The 19,751-nt window shown below is 41.5% G+C and overlaps 1 protein-coding gene across 2 annotated transcripts in view; it reads right to left on the bottom strand.

Moving 5' to 3' along the window:
• ANKRD6 (ankyrin repeat domain 6) overlaps positions 1-19,751 on the bottom strand; it is a 116,226-nt gene that overhangs the window by 43,571 nt on the left and 52,904 nt on the right. For both annotated transcript variants that reach the window (XM_069973573.1, XM_069973574.1), the window contains exon 2: positions 3,640-3,905. In XM_069973573.1, the coding sequence (XP_069829674.1) occupies positions 3,640-3,759 (120 nt within the window). In that variant the 5' untranslated portion in view covers positions 3,760-3,905. The remainder of the gene's footprint in view (positions 1-3,639; positions 3,906-19,751) is intronic.

Genomic DNA, 19,751 nt, shown 5'->3' with positions numbered 1-19,751 from the left:
CCCCCCCTAAGGGTAGGGCCCCAGGACTTGTTGAGTTCGCTGGATGCTGATGCCGGTTGAGGGGCCCACTTTAGATCCTAGTGGGCCAGTCTGAGCCAGCATGAAACCCATATTGTAAAGCTCATCTCCTTAACTGATTTTGCTTTTTGCCAGTTAGCTCCTGGAGAAGTCAATATTAAAAAGGTTTACCTACATTTACTCCCTGCACTATGGTTGTTTACTCAATGTGCTCATTAACCCCTAAAGCAACTGTGTCGTACGGGTATATCATGGTGCCGTAAAGGGGATAAAGAGAGGACTTTTGGAATTATGGTGGTATTAATAAAGGGGTAGTTCAGCAAAAATATTTTTCTTTCGAATCAACTGGTGCCAGAGATTTGTTATTTACTTCTATTAAAAAAGTACTTAGTAATCTTAGTACTTATCAGCTGCTATATGTCCTGCAGATACTGGTATTTTTTTCAGTCTGAAGAGCAAAAGAGGTTTTCCTTGGGGATTTTCCACTACTGTGGACAGTTCCTGACATGGACAGAGGTGACAGCAGAGAATACACCATTTCATGCAAGACATACAGCAGCTAATAAGTACTGGAAGACTTTAGTTTTTTTAATAGAAGTAAATTAAAAATCTGTCACTTTCTGGTGCTAGTTGATTTGAAGGAAACATTTTTTTTTTATTTTTTTTTTGCTGAACTACTCCTTTAAGTAACTGAATGGCCATACTATTTTATTACTGTATGGTGGAATTATTGAGCCACTATGTAATAATCAAGTCATTGCATAGTGGTATTATCCAGTCATCACATCTTTTTTGATGACTAAGGTAAGGCCAGTGTATAACAGGGCTTCTTACCCTAAATCAGGAGACATGACTCTTATTTCAATCTATTGCTCCAGTGGTGAGATATAAGTTACAAGTTTTATGGAAATTACTATATATATTCTTGAAAAAAATCCAACCATGAGTCTCCCTCACATTTGTGATATATCAACTACAGTAGATTTTAGTAATAAAATACTATGGCTTGGGAAACAAGGAGCTTCATATGGCCTCCACAATCCCTGCATTCAGTACAGTAATGCAAACACCGTGACCTTACAGTTGTTGGTGGACGCTCTCCAAGGTGTGTGCTGAAGTAATGCTATATGCTGACATTTATGACATCTCCGAGAGGCATTTCATGACTCAAATTCCCAGTAGCACAGGCCCCTATACAACCAAACACAGCCACTTGTGATGGAGTCCTCGCCGTTAGCCATGCCAATTTTACTGCATGATGACAAAATCACATTATATAAGGAAACAAATGGCACCCATTCAGGAATGGAAACTGAACATTAACATTTAAGCTGTGCGAGCTCCAGGTTTACGCGGGCCCTTAAGCGACAGAGTCCTAGCTGGCCGCTGTTCAGTGCAACTCATGTAGCCACAGTTAGGGTGGGTTCACAGTGATTCCCGTACTGCCAGTTAGGATTACATATGTATGTAATTATGTAATGCAATTCTATTGTAATGTATGTAATTCTATTCAAACTGGCAGTAAGGGAATCGCAGCGGATTTCGCTCTGAGCTCGCAGTATGAAATCCGGTGCAATTCTGTTACGTTATGTATAACATCGGCCGTTCTGTGATCCGGCTGCATCACAGAAAAGCAGGTGTTACTGAAGATCATCCCGACCTGAAGATGATGTTCACTTCTGCTGAATTCGGATGCAGGCACACACATCCGAATTCACCGCTGCACACAATGAAGCAATTGAATAACAGACAGGACCTGTCCCACCACAATGAAAGAAAAAGGCTTCTGGGCATGCTCAGTGACCTTTATAAAGGTCGCTTATCATGGAGGGGGACCCTTAGTTGCATGCATTAGGTATTGTGTATTTACCTCTGATATATATATATATATATACACACACACACACACACACACCGGTATGTATATATATATATATATATATATATATATATATATATAAATATATATACTGATGTCACCCTTCACTGTGCTCCTGTCTGTATTGATAAGGAGGACACTGCTGGAAAATAATGTGTAAAAAATTTAAAATCACCCAATTTCCTATTTATCATATAATATTTGGGAAAAAAAGCATATTTGGTATCATTATGTGTGGAATTGCACGAAGGGAGACATTTATCATAATTTACCCCTGCAGCTACACACAATCTATGGCAAAAATGTACACCACCTGGGAGTTGGCGTAGATTTCTGAAGCTTCTGCATGGCAGCCTCATATGCATAGGATAAGTTTGCGGACATGTGGGGAATTTGAAACGTATAAAATGTTGCTCGATAGATTCCCACCTTATTTTTTTAAAAGTAGTACATAATTAAAAAAAAAAAAACACACACACACACACATTGATTACTGTTGTGATTATACACCTGAAGAATCAACATAACATGTAAGTTTGACCACACAGTGAACCACGGAAAGAAGAAAAAAAATTAGAAATGTCAAATTGTTTTTTTCATTAAAGTGAATCTGCAGCCACCCCTGACCCTTTCTCCCCCCCCCCCCCCCAAAAGAAAAAAAAAAACCTCTGGTTGCTTCATTTAATCCATGTCCTGTCCTGGTGAACGTTTATTTCCTGGTGTCTTATTTGCGTGGGCAGTGGGGTGTCAAAGAGGCGGGGCCTAGAGCATCTGTGCCCTTGGCCTGCAGCACCTCTCTTCAGCCTGTTCAAGGTAGTCCAGGGGTGTAGCTAAGAAGAAGAAAGGTGGGGAAGAAAAGGAGAGAAGCACTGCAGGCCTAGGGCATGGATGCTGTAGGCCCCGCCTCTTTGACACAGCGCCCACAGTATAAAAGATCTTTTTTACACAAATAATGGCACCAGGATACAATGAGCTTGTCCTAAACTGAAGGCCACAGTAATGTAACAGTAGTTTGGGGGAGGGATGCTATTGGGACGAGAAGAACTCTTTCAAAACAATAAGGGGATTAAAGCGAATGTACCACCGATACATCGCTTTTTTGTTTTTTACATGAATAGACTGGCACCGGCTTCCCCTTACATGAATAGACCGGCACTGGCTTCCCAGTGGTGGGGATGAAGCACTGGAGGCTGGGCGGCCCCCATTGTGACGATTGGCTCTACCCTGTGACGCAGTTCCATTAATTCTAATGGAGCCGCATTACAGAGGGGAAGGGGTTTTGTCACAATGGGGGCCGGCCAGCCCGCCTACAGTGCTTCATCCCCACCAGTGCTCCGTGATAGACCTGCGCCATGCGCAGAAACCGGGCCGCGGTTCAAAAAAAAGGACCACAGCACCGACATCCCGCACCAGTCTATTAATGTAAAAAACAAAAAAGCAGTGTACAGGTGGTACATTCGCTTTAATAACTATGTTAAAAAAGTTAAACTTTTACTACCGCCAGCATTACTGAAGAAGAATACATCTGACAACAGACAAACCATACTATACTACTTTTTCGGAACCTATTATGTACAATACCACGTTGTTGAAAATTCTGTATGTTCATTCTGCCGTAACAAAACGTCAGCAAGCCTAATGCATGTCTGTGGCTTCTCCTATACCGAGATACACTTACTGTTACAAAATGGGCTAAGCACGATTTACCATTGTTACGATATGATAAGTGATTTTCTAGTTACCTTGGTAACTGCTACCTTGGCACCCTTGTTGATAAGCTGCACAACATTATCCACTTGGCCTTTGTATGCAGCTACGAGGAGGCGTTCTGATAGCGCAGCGACCACATCCTGCTGGCTCATGAATTAGAACAGGGAAGTCCTCAGGACAGGAGTAGGATACAGATGTGCTCATTAACTGGAAATCTTTTCACAGCAGTACAAGTAATACATACTTGACTGTAGGGACGCCTATTGAACCACATACGTCAGCTTGGCATGTTGGAAATCTAAAAAAAAAAAAAAAAAAAAAAGGTACACATTGAGTTAAACCAGCAAATTAGCTTATTTGTTATCTCTGCAAAAGGAATATATAAGACTACTGAAACATAAAAACCTTAAGGCTGATTTCACACTGCCACAGTTTTAGCAGAAAACCCAAAAAATGCCATGTGTTTAGTTAAATGCACCCACCCGTTGTCAATCAGGGCTAAGGTGGGACACAGCCGCTGATTGGCTGAGCAGAGACTCCTGCAGTTTCCGCTCAGCCAATCAGTGGCTGCAGCAGTGTCCCACCTCAGCCTCTGATTGGCTAAGCAGATATTTGAGGAGCCAGAGCCCGACACACATCAAGCTCAGTGTGCTGGGCCTGGTGAAGAAAGACGACGTTTGATGGTGAGTATTAAGCCCCAATGCAATGCATCCTCACTTAACTCCCTCGGAGTCACACTGTGAGCAGTTATCTATACAGATGCTGCATAGGGTAAGGGGCAGAACACCTGTCAAAATGATGAGTGTTCTGTTCCTGCCTTTTTCTGTCTTTTCTTTGTGTTTTTCAGATATCGGTATCCTAAGGATTCCGTTGGATTCCATGAATATGTCGATGATTAGCAGATTTTTTTTGGTTTAATAAAATGGTCAACCGGGGTTGTTGGGGGTGTTTTTATGAGAATCAAAAATATTTTTCACTTGTGTATTGTCTTTCTTTCTTTACTTTACAGGCTTAGTAGTGAAAGCCGACAGCAATTTCCAATCCAGGGCTTAGTGTTCGCCGGTAAAATGGCTAACACTAACCTCCACATTATTACCCAGTAGCCACCCACACGAAGGTACTGGGAAGAGCTAGGTACCAGCGTAAAAAATGGCACTCTTGGTTTGGACGGTGACAGGCTGGTATTAATAGGCAGGGAGGGCAAAAATAAATTACTCTTCCCACCCTGGTACTACTAGGCTGCTGCTGTTTGGTATTTGACCTGGCTGGTTATGGAAATGGGGGGAACCCTACACACCTTTTTTTAATTTTTTTTAATTTAAAAAAAAAAAAACCCTGCAAAGCTGATTTCGCACTACGCCTGTGCCAGTGCAAGGAAGGGGGATAAGTGACCCCTTTCATGCTGGGACAGGCGCAAAGCAGGGGTGGAGGGTGGTCTTCATACTCACCATAAGACATCTTCTCACCTGACCCGGCACACGGGGCATGATGTGTGCCCAGCTTTGGCGCAATTAGCGGCTGAGGCATGACACCACTGCAGCCGCTTATTGGCTGTACTAGAACTGCAGGAGTCTCTGTTCAGTCAATCAGCAGCTGCAGCGGTGCCCCACCTTGGCAGCTGATTAAATACTGACGGCAGATAAAGCAAGAGTAAGTTTAACACACTGCTCTAATGGTTCAGTTAAAGGGGAACTCCGGATAAGAAAAACTTGTTTTCTATTAAAAGTACATTAAAAGTTATATAGATGTGTCTATACAATGTATTACCGTTTCTGTACAGTTCTGCCACACTGGTAGCTGATAGAAATCTAGGAAGTGAAAAAAATGGCCTCTGTGCCAATTCACATTGTCTCCTGCTCCCCCTGCTCTCCCCCCTTAGGAGACAAATGTTCCATGCCTCTGTCTCACACTGTGTGTGTTTGCTGAGCACAGGCTGATGATGCAGACAGGCGGCTTGGCTGGATCCCCCAATCCCCTGAGTGATTTACCATCTCTGTTCGGCCAGAAGCAGGTGCTGCACTAATTTTTCTGATTGTGATGGGATGTGATGATCAGCTGAGGGAAAGCATTGCATTTTGGGAACTCATCAACCAGGAAGGACAGAAACACAAAACAGAGAACAACCCCCCCCCCCCCCCCCCCAACAAATGGATTTTTGGTCGTTTCAAAACTGTGTTAGACAGGTAAGTAATGCTTTATGCTTCTGCAGAAGTTTACTTTTTTTAACCTCTACCTGGAGTTCCCCTTTAAACTTCTGGAGGCCAGACTGTCAGTTTTTGACCCCCACCCCCTCATCAGCGACCCAGCACACAGAAAACTCAGTGTGCCGAGTCTGGCGCCCACCCTAGCAAGGAAGAGGTCACTTAATTCTTTTCTGGTGCGGGTGCGTTCGGGTTGACATTCGGACCCGAACACACACTTAAGCAATGAACTCTGTGCTCAGGTCATAATGCTGACCCAAAAAACAAACTGTACCAAAACACAATATACAAATAAAGTAAAAAATGCCACAAACATAGCAAAAAAAACTTTTTTTTTTTTTTTTTTTTGGGGGGGGGGGGGGGGGGGGAGGCAAGAAAAACACTACTGAAAACCTTAATGCACAGAAACTAGTGAATAGAAAAAGTTAGTGTTGACCGTGGTATCAGAAGTTAAAGTGACACTGTCACCCCCTATTTGCATTTTGACTGCTCTCCACAGGTGTAAAGGGTAAATGTTACAGCTTTCATTACTTATTTTATATCACACCTCATGGTGCTTGTTCTGGTAAAAAGTCGTTTTTATCACCTGTTGATTGGTATATGTGGGCGGGGCCATGTGGCCTTTGTGCCACATTGCTCCACCCCTAGCGCCACTTATACCCGCCCCCATCCGTGACGTCATCGCCGCATAGGCCCTGCCCCCTCAGCGGCCACTGGTGTAGGACAATCTAGGGGGGTGGGGCCTAGAGCTTTAGGCTGGCCCTTCCAATGGCTGCTGAGGGGGTGGGGCCTATGTGATGATGACGTCATGGATGAGGGTGGGGATAAGTGGCGCTAGGGGCGGAGCGATGTGGCACAAAGGCTGCAGGCCCCGCCCACATATACCAATCCACAGGCGATAAAAACGACTTTTTACCAGAACAAGCACCATGAGGTGTGATATAAAATAAGTAAAGAAAGCTGTAACATTTACCCTTTACACCTGTGGAGAGCAGTCAAAATGCAAATAGGGGGAGACAGTGTCACTTTAAGCTGTTTTTGTTCTGCTGATAAAATTATTTTTTATGGCCAATGCTAATACATTTTCTGCGCATTCTAAGATAGAATATTTACTCTTCTTATTTACAAAGTATATAAGTCTATGAATATAATAACTTCCATTCTCCTAAATTAGGATAGTGCATAACTTTTGTATATTACTTTGTAACCTAAAAAATGTTGATTGTTGAGTTGAGTTCAGTCATGCACTGGAATTAAGTGACAAAATACCATTATCTACGCATGAAATCTTATACTCTCCCTACTGCCTCGCCATGGTATAAAACAACTAACCAACCATCCATAGCTAAAAGCACATGCTGCTGATGTTAAAAAAAAACAAAAAACTTTCACCTAGAAAAAATGGCCCAAACTGCCTACACTTATACCTTTATTGTAGCTGTCTATGGCTGCATTCACTCCAGTGTACTTCTGTGCCCTGGCCACAGTGTTGGACTGACACCCCATAGGACTGGAGGATCCCCTGGTTGGTCTTGGAGGCTTTGCAGCCCTAAGGGCCCTATTCCACCAGACGATTATCGTTCAGATTATCGTTAAATCGTTCGAATCTAAACGATAATCGTTCGGTTGAAATGCAGTTAACGATTAACGACCGAACGAGAAATCATTGATCACTTTATAAGACCTGGACCTATTTTTATCGTTGCTCGTTTGCAAATCGTTCGCATTGAATAAGACGTCGTTCGGTCGTTTGCAATAGATACGAACGCAATAGCGAATAAATAGGGAAGAAAAACCGATCGCAATTACGATCATAAGTAACGATTATCGTTCCATGGAAATGTGTGAACGTTTTCAGGTCTTTCGCAATAGCTGTCGTTTGAGATCGTTAATCGTTAACGATTATGCAAACGATAATCGTCCAGTGGAATAGGGCCCTAATGCATGGCCCTCCAGGGAATCCATGAGACCTGACCCGGATTTTTAAGTGTGGACACCATACAACCATGTATGTGCCTTTAAGGCGCATGTACTGTTGACTGAGCAAGGACTTCCAGCATGTGCACAGTCTCTATATCCAAAAATGTGGATCTCCATAGGGATATACAGTATGCTACTGACAAACGGATAAATCTTTATGCACACATAATCCCAATGACCAGAGGATGAGCAAACAATACTTGTTCATTAGATTGCTGGGTCTATCACATGCGGCAATTATCAACTATTTAGAAAGATAACTGTCTGGTCTAATACAGGGTTAAAGTTTTACCTGATCCAAAGCAACCTTTTTTTAAAGGGGCCCAGTGGTCAATATAGAAAATGTAATTTTGATACCATTTTGTAGCCTTAGATGTCCTGATTTTGTTGCTTCTACCTCTACCCTATTTACAAGACATAGTGAGATTTTTTTTATTTCCTTCACTATCTTGGTTGACTTTATCCTGAATTGTCAGATGGGCATAAACTTTATTTCAAAGTGGGGTGTAAAAGCTAGGTTCATGCAGGGGTATGAATAAGAGCCTGAGAGAGTGAATCAACCTTGGGGGTATGAATATTAGGCTGTGGGGGATTTGAGGAGGGGGCAATAGACAACACTCTACAAGAAGCTACAACCTGATAACAATAACTTGATTGTTTTCAAACTCTTTGAAGTACTTCACTGCTTCTTGAGTATGTTCACATTATGCAGTTTTTTTAAAATCATTCTCTTGTAGACATTTAAAGGACAACTCAGGCCAAAATGTATTTTTAATATGTTATTACATAAGCAAAGTTGGAAAAATTCCATAATGTACATTAACTATGGGAAATGCACATCTAAGGGGAGATTTATCAAGCATGGTGTAAAGTGAAACTTGCTCAGTCGCCCCTAGAAACCAATCAGATTCCACCTTTCATTTTCCAAAGAGTCTGTGAGGAATGAAAAATGGAATCTGATTGGTTGCTAGGGGCGACTGAGCCAGTTTCACTTTACACCATGTTTGATAAATCTCCCCCATAGTGCTATTTCCCTCAATTTCGTAGTTCAGGCAAAATGTGATGTTACAACCCGGCTGTATGTACCTGAAGGGTCTAGGAGGGGGTGCAATATATGTAGAAAGTACATGTAAGAAATTATGTAATTTCTACATATACTGCGCCCTCTGCTGAACCCTTCAGGTGTAGACTGGGTCGTGACATCACTTTTTTTTTTTTTTTTTTTTAGAGAAACTGAAGCCTGCCTGGTGAAAGAGTTGTGTTTTTCTGGGCACATCACCGCTCTACCATATCTTTTTTCCATACTCTGGATGCCTGCAGCTTGCTCTGCCCTTCATACAGTTACCTAGGCTTGGACTGGCCCACAGGGGAGCAGGGGAATGCGTCGGTGGGCCCTACCCATTGGTGGGCCCCGAGCAGGACGTCTGCATCCCTGTTTAGCTTTAGTTTCATGGGACTTCCCCTTTCAAGAAACTTAAGTGGATGGCTTTGCCGTTTGCATAGAGCAGGGATGAGGAACCTTCAACCCTCCATTAGCTGCAAAACTACAACTCCCATCATGTCTGGACAGCTCCTACACACTAGAACAGGGATGGGGAACCTTCAGCCTTCCAGCTGTTGCAAAACTACAACTCCCATCATGCCTGGACAGCCGAATACTGTCCAGGCATGATGGGAATTGTAGTTTTGCAACAGCTGAAAGGCCTAAGGTTCCCAATCCCTGGCATAGAGTGTCTGACCAGTTACTAACAGTGAGCGAGCATTGCCGGTCACATACACAGCACTGTGCAAAGTCGCTATAGTAATGTGAAAGGTTTGGCGCTGGGTATATCTGGTGTATGTAGGGTGGGCCCCTAGAATAAAATATTCCCTGGTGGGCCCAAGATACCCCAGTCCGACACTGCGGTTACCGCATACGGTGGCAATGCGGACGTTTTTTAAAGCTCCCCCCATCGTAGATTCTCCAGTCCGGTTCCAAAGTTTTTCCCCCTATAAGACGACCCCTGAGTTTTGAGATTTTCCTGGGTCAAAAAGTAGTCTTATACGCAGTACAAAACTGTATTTGCATTAACCTCGCATATAAATAACTCTTAAAGTAATACTTGCAGGATGTAATGTGTCACATGTATCGCTTTCATCTTAAAAGTCGGACATTAGAGAATTCTGTAGACAGTCGTGACAGCATGCAAAATTAAAAAGTGTTAATGTACACAGAGAAGCCCAGAGGCTAAGCATATAGAAATTACTAGTAATCACTCACTCCCTCGGCCTGACAGGACTGTTAGGGTTGAAACCTGTTTCTTAAGGGGGGGGCAACAGTAAAATGTGGCTCAGTCCGAGCATGTAAAAAGGTCTTTCAAGGAGATGCTAATAAATCTGTTTTGTTCCAGCACTGGGAAAGTAAATCACTGCAGAATCGGGGACTTTGTAGACCATTAAACTTAGGACTACCTAATAAACCTACATATGCAGGACTGTTTACACATGGCCATACAAGCTGAGTACTCTGCACAAACAACCAGCATAGAGGCCCCACTCATAGGCCTAATTCTTCCTATTAGTATGTGCTTGTTGCTGTATAGCTGTATTGAGGTGATGGTTTCTGAAAAACTATATATAAGGGAAGCATTGAGAATTTATACGCAATTGAGAGCTTTGTGTTTCTGCTGTTTCTTATATATCTTTCCTGTTTTCTTTACTCTGTATCTTGGTACACCTGTCAAAACACGCAGATGTCTTTTCCAAAATTATATACATTTTAGTCACACTCAATTATATACATTTTAGATACATTCTCTGAAAAAGAAAAAAAATTATATAAATGTCACTTTTTAAAAAAATGTTAGTTATTGAATAAATAAGTCTATCTTATAAAAATCTAAAAGTATAAATGACATCTAACTAGGACTAAAATCAGTATGGGTAGTGGGTTGACCATATAACTTAAAGGGGTTGTCTAGCAAAAAATCTTTTTCTTTCAAATCAACTGGTTTCAAAGTTATAAAGATTGATAATTTACTTGTATTTGAAAATATCAAGAGTATGAAGGTTTTCTATTGATATTTTAAAATAAAAGTAAACTATCAATCTTCATGAAAAATAAATAAAAAATTTACACACAAAAAAAAGGAAGGTTTTCTATGGGGATTTGTTGCTGCTCTGGACAATTCCTGTCTCGGACAGAGGTGGCAGACAGAAGCACTGTGTCATATTGAAAAGAAAACACCACTTCCAACAGGACATACAGCAGCTGATAAGTATGGGAAGACTTGAAAATTTCAGATAGAAGTAGATTACAAATCTATAAAACTTTCTGAAACCAGTTGATTCGAAAGAAAAAGATTTTGGCTGGATAACACCTTTAATTTAAAATGTAATTTTTATTTGAAGTTTTCATTTCATGCTGGCGTTGCACTTTGCAAAATATTTATAGTGTTCTATGGGTTTTTTTTTTCAGAGTTGGAATTTCTTACTTTTTTTTACTGGATAATTTGAAAACAGGCGATCAACCTAGTCTAATGCCCATTTTGTGACTTCTTCCACTCTTTTTACCATTTATATTGTTTAGTTTTTCCTTTTCCGTGAGCCTCTAATTTATCAATGTATGCCTGTGACATGCCTTTTTACATGCGACTATGTTTTACACCTTTGAGTTCAGTGACCTTCACTAGTACTGCCTCACTATTGCTCTTTCGAAAGCGGAGAACAAAAATAATTACATGCTTCGTCAATCTACACTTCAGCACTGGGGACAGTTATCCTTCTTTCTGTAGCCTGCGGTTTCAAGACGTGGCTGACCTATTAGCTCTCCATAGAAAGAATTCGATTTTTTTGTAGCATAGTCAAATGTAATACATACATGAAGAAAAGTGGACAATGACGTATTAGGCTATGTTCCCACAGGGTATCATTTCGTAAATGTACGGCCGTTGTTGCAACAACGGCCGTACTTTGTATGAAAAGACACGCTGCTGTATCTTCTATGGGATCTCGACCGAAGCGTATACACATAGTATACGCTTCGGCCGGGATCCCTAGCGCCGCCACAAAGAACTGACATGTCAGTTTTCTGTGGCCGCTATTCAGTGAATAGCAGCCGCAGAAAACCATGCTCAATAGCGGCCGCATGCTCAATAGTGTGCAGTGGGGAGTTCTGATGCGGCGCGCACGGACAGACACACACTCTCTCACACTCACAGACTCAAACATGCTGAGTATAGTTTAATAGTTCTTATTTTCTTTATTCGATCTGTATTTTTTAGGATGTGCTGTGTTTTATTACTTTCCTTTTCCAGCATGGCAGTGTGATGGTGAGAATTCTGGAGCTGCTGTGCTGGACTGTCTGTTGGTCCCTGGCTATAGTTCATTTTGAACTAATCCTTGTCTGGATAGTGAACTAGATCATTTAGTTCACTTTAAAGATTAGTTCATTTTGAACTGATCATCCACGGACTACCCATCACTAGTATGAACCCAGGCTAAAAGCCAAATGAATTTTGCAGAAATGATAAGTCGAGTGCATAAAAAAAATAATGATCAGCCAATAATTGGGAAATTTTTTTTTTTTTAATCAGCTGATCACATTATTTATGCTCCCTATATGTGTGCCGATTTAGTACCTTAGCACTCATGTTTGATACAGGTCTTCCTGTGTAAAAGGGCTCTCAGTAAATTACTAATTCACAGCTGATGCTCTGACGTATCTGCTAAAATCAGCAGCTTTCACTATCATTTATTTATCTTCAAGGGGTTCGTCAGTAAAAAATATTTACTTTCCAATCAACTGGTGCCAGAAAGTGCTAGAGATTTGTATTTTATTTCTATTAAAAAAAAATCTTAAATCTTCCAGTACTTATAAAACTGTAAAGTGCTGCGGAATCTGTTGGCGCTATATAAATAAAAATTATAATTATTATATATATCAGCTACTGTATGCCCAACAAGAAGTGGTGTTTTCCTTCCAGTCTGACACAGTGCTCTCTGCTGACATCTCTGTCTGAGACAGGAACTGCCCAGAGCAGCAGCAAATCCCCATAGAAAACCATTCCTGCTCTCCAGATTTGAAAGAATACCACTTCCTGCAGGACATACAGCAGCTGATAAGTACTGGAAGACTTGAGATTTCTTAAAAGAAGTAAATAACAAATCTCTGTTTTTTTTCGTTGAACTACCCCTTTAAGCCTACGACCAGCTGTAGAAGGACCTTCACCAAATATAGAAAGCAATTAACGTTCATCACTACTATAACACAGAAAAGGGATACAAGGGTTTTTGGAAAACTCGAAATGCTGAGCTCTTCAATGAGTAACATACAATGAACTCTGCTGTGATCTTTCTTCAAGTATCTTGTATTGTTAAACGTTTCATTGGAACCCGAAAATGTAAGTATAAAATGTAAGAGTACAGTGTGTGTGTGTGTGCTCATTGTGTGTGTTTTTTCAACTACTTTTACCCAGCTCCACAAATTATCCACTGTGTTGGCCATCTGTTAACCTCCTAGGAGGTCATTTTTGGAATAGTGAATGATTTAGGGTCGAAAGGTTAGCTTTTGCTGGTCACAATTGATGGCTGAATTCTGTAGGCTCACCCCCCCCTCCTCCCACCAGGAACCCATGGGAAGTAAGCCAAATAAAAAGCTCCCGAAACAAAAGAAAGTTCTAATGATATGTGCAGAGTGTATTTCCAATACGCTCTAATGAGAACATGTTCCTCGCAGTGCACTCGTATTTGTCTAGTGCTAGAAAACATTTTGAAACTTGTGACAAAAACAAAAAAGGAAAAAACAAAATCAAACATTAAAAAGATCTAAAGAACACAAGTTTATTACAACTCGAAAGGTTAAAAAGCCAAATAAGTCTTCCATTACACAGCCAACACAGAATGCTACACAAGCTTCTGGGTGACATCTTTGTGTCTATGATAAAGCTGCTAATAAAGCATGACATATTTATTTAGCGTTCACATACAAATCGCACTTAGTGTTATTAGTCATACTGCAAACTGCTTCATTTTCTGTGTTGTTGTGTGAAACATAAAATGATAAAAAAAAAAATTTTTAGATTCTTTTTCACTGAATAAACATTCTTTTTCAATATGTCTAGATTTCATATGAAGCCAATATGACCATTTCTTCCTTAACCTAGTGAGGCAATATGTCTGCATAGTTCTAAGTCAATTACAATATTGTTATATTAGCCGTAATCTTACAAAGTCACTAAACTGGTCAGCATAATATATAACGCTTTCTTTATTATGTATGAGTAATAAGGCCATGTTGCCACGCAGTAAGACACCGCCGTTCCGTGATCCGGCCAGGTCACGGAACGGCTGGTGTCAGAGAAGATCATCCCGAATGATCTTCACTGCCGCTGAATTCGGATGCGGGTGCATCCATGCGCACCTGCGTTCTCCCGCTGCACACAATGAAGCGTGCGGCCGGAGCCATTGTGAGCACTGACAGGTTTTCTGTGAATAGTGGCCACAGAAAACTGCCATGTCAGTTTCTTGCGGTGCCGCTACGGATTCCGGCCGGAGTGTATACCATGTGTATACACTTCAGCCGGGATTCCTTAGAAGGCAGCACTACGTAAGTTCCGTAGTAATCACGGACGTTGCCTGAATCACTAAATGCCTAACTCAGTGATTGCCTGGCGTACAATACCGGGTGCAGAAAATCGGATCTCAATAACAATAATGAAGTACAGTTTACAGGTTCATTTACATAGGTGTAAAGTGAAGCTGGCTTAGTTGCCACTAGCAACCAATCAGATTCCACTTTTCATTCCTTACACACTCTATGGAAAATGAAAAGTGGAATCTGATTGGTTGCAACTGAGATCGTTTCACTTTACAGCAGGCTGGATAAATCTCCCCCCATAGTGTTTATACAGTGTAAGCAGTGTAAACAATGGTCTTGTTCATTTTTCATGGCGCAGTATACGATCCAGCAGTAAGCTCATACGTAGTGTGCACTGTGCGGCCGTATATAGTATACTTTCAAGCGAACGCATCAACCTCAAAACTACGTGCGTATATTCGCGGTTCGCACTACAGCTGGACTCATACGCAGTGTGAACATAGCCTAAAGGTAGGAGATTTACAAAATTGCTTACTTTTGCATTATTTTTCAAATATCGAAGGTTTTAGAGGTTAGAATACCCCTTTAGGCGATGTATATCTTATGTGAAGATATCCATAATGGTAAATTTGGAGGAAAACCTGGGAAACTATTCAGTTTAGTGACTCAATTTAAATTGTAAAAATTGTAAATTGGAGTTTATAGGGGAATACATTGAGCTTTGCTAATATTACTGCCACAAGTGACATCACATATGCAGCTAAACACAAGAGACACACTGTAGGCCTTTCCACTGTTCTTGTTTTGTTTACATATCTTTATATATAAGTATAACTGGTACATATCTGGCGGCACATCAGAGGATGTTTTAACAATGGTGACAGTGGCGCAGAGCGGGCGGCCCAGGACCGGCAGCAGCGGAGGGGCAGAACAGGTAAGTATACATTACTGACACGTCCCCTGCAGCCCCAGCAGCATGGATAAGTATGAATTATGCCCGGAAAACCCCTTTAAATTACCATTTGCAAAATCGCGTCTGGTCCTGAAGGGCCAAATTACAGTAAAACATTTAAATATAACCTAATCATAAATCTAAGCTAAATATTAAAGGGATAATATACTGAATAGACAGAGGCGTATAGAATCCATATTCCTGAAATGTATACTCTTTCTATTATAACATATCATACACTGCAGAAAAAAATGCACCAACAAGGTCGTCTTTCATTTGAACTAGAAGTGTCGTGTGAGTGACATAACTTGGAGGTTAACCAGTTTTTCCTTTACCTTGGAAACGAGCCAACACAATATGCTTTGGCAAATGTTTCCTTTCCTATGGAGCGTGAAAGTTTAAATAGTAACCTTTAAGCAGACCCCCTCCAGTTTTTACAGACTTAAAAGAAACATTACAGCAGATACTTAGATTTAGAATTGCTCAGTATAGACAGATATAAAATAGAGCTGGATAAAGATAGAGCTATCTCCCTTAATTCCTGATTTACATTTAGCTAAGATCTTCCACAAGCATTTAAAGGGGTTTTCCCAGAGAAAATATTTTTCTTTCAAATCAACTGGTTGCAGAAAGTTGTATAGATTTATAATTTACTTCTATTTAAAAATCTCAAGCCTTCCAGTACTTATCAGCTGCTGTATGTCCAGCAGGAAGTGGTGTATTCTTTTTAATCTGAGACTGTGCTCTCTGCTGACATCTCTGGCTGAGACAGGAACTTTCCAGAGCAGCAGCAAATACACATAGAAAACCTCTCCTGCTCTGGACAGTTCCTTTCTCGGACAGAGGTGGCAGCAGAGAGCACTGTGTCAGACTGAAAAGAAAACAACATTTCCTGCAGGACATACAGCAGCTGATAAGCACTAAAAGACTTGTAAATAGAAGTAAATTAAAATCGATATAACTTTCTGACACCAATTCATTTGAAAGAAAAAGATTTCCGCTGGATTTAAAAATCAAATAGCCCTCATGCTTCATTGGACTCAAATGTTCCAGATCCTCTGAGTGCAGAGTAGTCTTAAAGGGGTTATCCAGTACTACAAAAACATGGCCACTTTCTTTCAGAGACAACACGACTCTTGTCTCCAGTTCAGGTGCAGTTTGCAGTTAAGCTCCATTTACTTTAATAGAACTAAGCAGCAACACCCTGCCCAAGCTGGAGACAAGAGTGGGGCTGTCTCTGGAAGAAAGTGGCCATGTTTTTGTAGCACTGGATAACCCCTTTAAACTAAATGACCTAACACACATAGAAGTAAAAGCCTTTCTTTAATCTTTTAGTGACTGTCAATACGCCTCTCTACGACAGTCACTAATGGGCTTTATTACAATGTATATGGCTTTTCACGGCGATATGAAAGCTCCCTGCTTGGAGCAGATATCAGGGGCTACAGTGAGTGGTCCCTGATAACACTATTGCCGATATTCCATGAATAACAGTGATCAGGTGTAAAGTAAATGGCAGCTGTCTCAACTTTTGTTTATTTTTACCTCCACTTGCTGTTTATAGCAAACACCACTGCGCCAGACCCTGTTTTTTTTCTAGACAGTGAGAACACCAGTTCAGTGTCTACTACTCTCTACTACCCTGCAGTTCTAAAGTGGTGATTGGTCACCAATGTGGAATTTTCAGGCCTTAGGCCAAGTGGTATCCTTGCTTCTTTTGAGGATCAGTCGCGTGGCTGTGTCAGTACAGTCCCGTAAAGACTTAAAGTGTCGCTGTCGTTATAACTTTCAAAGTCTAAATCAACAGTAGATGTGATATAAAGCAACTTTGCAATATACATTAATAATTATGTTGGTTTTTTTTGTTATGGAGAAAAGGGCACTTTCTGTTTTCTGACTCTTTTTTTAAAAAAACAGGAAACAGTCAGAAAACAGGAATTCCTGTGTATCCCAGGCCATCTTAGCGCTCACAGAGAGAAGGCAGTCATGTGATTGATGGACAGACTGAGCAGTGACTCCCTGTACTGGCCGGAATTCCTGTGTTCTGTCTGTTTTTTCAACCTGCCTACAGGAGACTGGACCTGGATTTCAGGTAAGTACAGCTTTGTTTTACAGCATGATAAACAAAAAAAAATAATGAATGTATATTGCAAACTTGCTTTATATTACATTTACTGTAGATTTAGATTTTAAAAGTTATAACAACAGGGACGCTTTAAAAAGTCCCGGCATCATAATGATACATGATGCCGGGAGAACCATGAATCAGGTCCACAGCACATCTTCCATGTACAGACCGTATTCACAGTACATGTAAATACAGCCTTACTAGCGTTATTAATAAAGCCTAACAAACCTATTATACAAATCTTAAGTGAGTTAATAGGAAGCTACAACAGATGCAGCAGTACTTTGCCAAAGCTCAGTGCTAGTTCTATCTTGGAAGCTATTCAGAATCTCAACGCCAAACAGGAAGGCCAGAACCTACACAAAGTGCCTAATAATCAGTGGGCTTATTCAAGCCCAAGACAAACTCTTTCAGCAGTGACATATCATGTATTGTATGTCTATAGAAAGTTATCCACTCGATGTCTATATAAGATAATGACTAGTGATGAGCGAGTACTTGAGTGCTCGTTACTCGAGACAAATATCTCCCGATACTCGAGTGCTCGTTTCGAGTAACGAAGCCCATTGAAGTCAATGGGAGACTCGAGCATTTTTGCAGGGGACCCAAGTTCGGTAGGGGGAAGGTCGTGTGAAAACCTGTCAACCTCAGAAAATGATGGAAACACCACAGAAATGGACAGGAAACAGCAGGGGCAGCAAGTATGCATGCCTCTGAGGCTGCCTAATGGTACCATTATGCCTAATTCTGTGCAACAGCCTGGTTAAAACAGAGGTAGGCATATGGACCACCCACAAACTCAGCTTGAAACAGCATGGCAGTGAGAACACAGAGAACCATTAAAACAGAAGTAGCATATCATGAACCAGCCAAAAATTTCAGCCTGACACAGCATGGCGGTGAGGACAGAGTGAACAAGGTAGAAGCAGTAGCCAGTCAGCCTTCCAAAAATTATACCAGACCTAGCATGGCAGTGAGCACACAGAGAACCATTAAAAGTGAGTGAGGAAGCAAGTGAGCCTCCCAAAAATTAGGCCAGACACTGCATGGCATTAAGCACACAGAGAACCATTAAAAGTGAGTGAGGAAGCAAGTGAGCCCACCCAAAAATTGGAGTGAGTCCAGGGGCTGGGATATTTAGTGGACACGAACCCGGGTGCTGACAGCTAACTGGCTAGGCCCCGGCCACGGCTAGACAAAAAATAAATAAAATAGAACAGCTGGCTGGTTGGCGGGGGCGCAATCGGCTGGCCCCCGGCAACCAGTCCCGCTCCTCCACAGACGTAGTGTGACGTCAGAGCATGGCAGTGAGGATACAGAGAACAATACAGTCTTCTTAGGAGGTCACGGATTTTGAACAAATACACTTTCAATCCTTTAAAAAGTCTCTAAGAGACGGCAAGTGCGGTAGCCTGTGTATTAAAAAGACCTGGTAAATCCTGCCTTCAAAAAGGCTACAACAACATCCAAGGAAGGTTAGAAGCTACTGGTAAAAGGCCTGGTCAATCCTGCCTTCAAAACGGCTAAAACATCCAAGGAAGGTAGAAGGTAGGTACTGTTCATCAGTTTGAGCACCGCCTGTTGGCGCTTACCCACGGCAGTGCTGCTGCACCTAAAACTAAAATAGCCGGATTATGGCTAGATTTAGCCTTACACCCTAATGCAGTTTTGCGTGATAGGCATCTCTTTGGAGGTAGGGACGAAGAATAACAATACAGTCTTCTTAAGAGGCCCTGAGCTAAAAAATGAAAGGACGGCAGAACACCCACAAAATGACATCCACAGATTGTCTGGTACGAAATGGATAACACAAGGATGCTAAATTAGGATCCACCATTATCACTGTCTGTTCCTTTGAACAGTGGCGTGTATCTTGGAGATACAATAGATGACCAGACAGCCCTGCAAAATAGCACTTGAATTGAAGTCGATTTGATTTTAAAATTTAAATTGAAGGTTAGAAAAAAAAACATAAAGTGGCCATTACCGGCCTTTAGATGAGGCAGGCGTGGAACCTCACAAAAATTAGGCCTGACACAGAGAGTAAGAGTAAGAGTAAGAGTAAAAAAAAATAAAAATAAAACAGCTGGCTGGTTGGCGGGGACGCGATCAGCGGGCCCCCGGCAACCAGTACAGCTCTTCCGCAGACGTAGTGTGACATCAGAGCATGGCAGTGAGGACACAGAGAACCATTAGAAGTGAGTGAGGAAGCAATTAAGCCTCCCAATAATTAGGCCAGACACTGCATGGTGGAAGAAGACTTGGCTGTTGGCTGAGAATTGAAGGAAAAGGAGGAGGAGGAGAGG

Source organism: Dendropsophus ebraccatus, chromosome 6 (assembly GCF_027789765.1).
Source record: "Dendropsophus ebraccatus isolate aDenEbr1 chromosome 6, aDenEbr1.pat, whole genome shotgun sequence".
NCBI classification, from domain to species: Eukaryota; Metazoa; Chordata; class Amphibia; order Anura; family Hylidae; genus Dendropsophus; species Dendropsophus ebraccatus.
The sequence above is the reverse complement of the archived record's forward strand: the minus strand, read 5'-3'. Positions and strand labels throughout refer to the sequence as shown.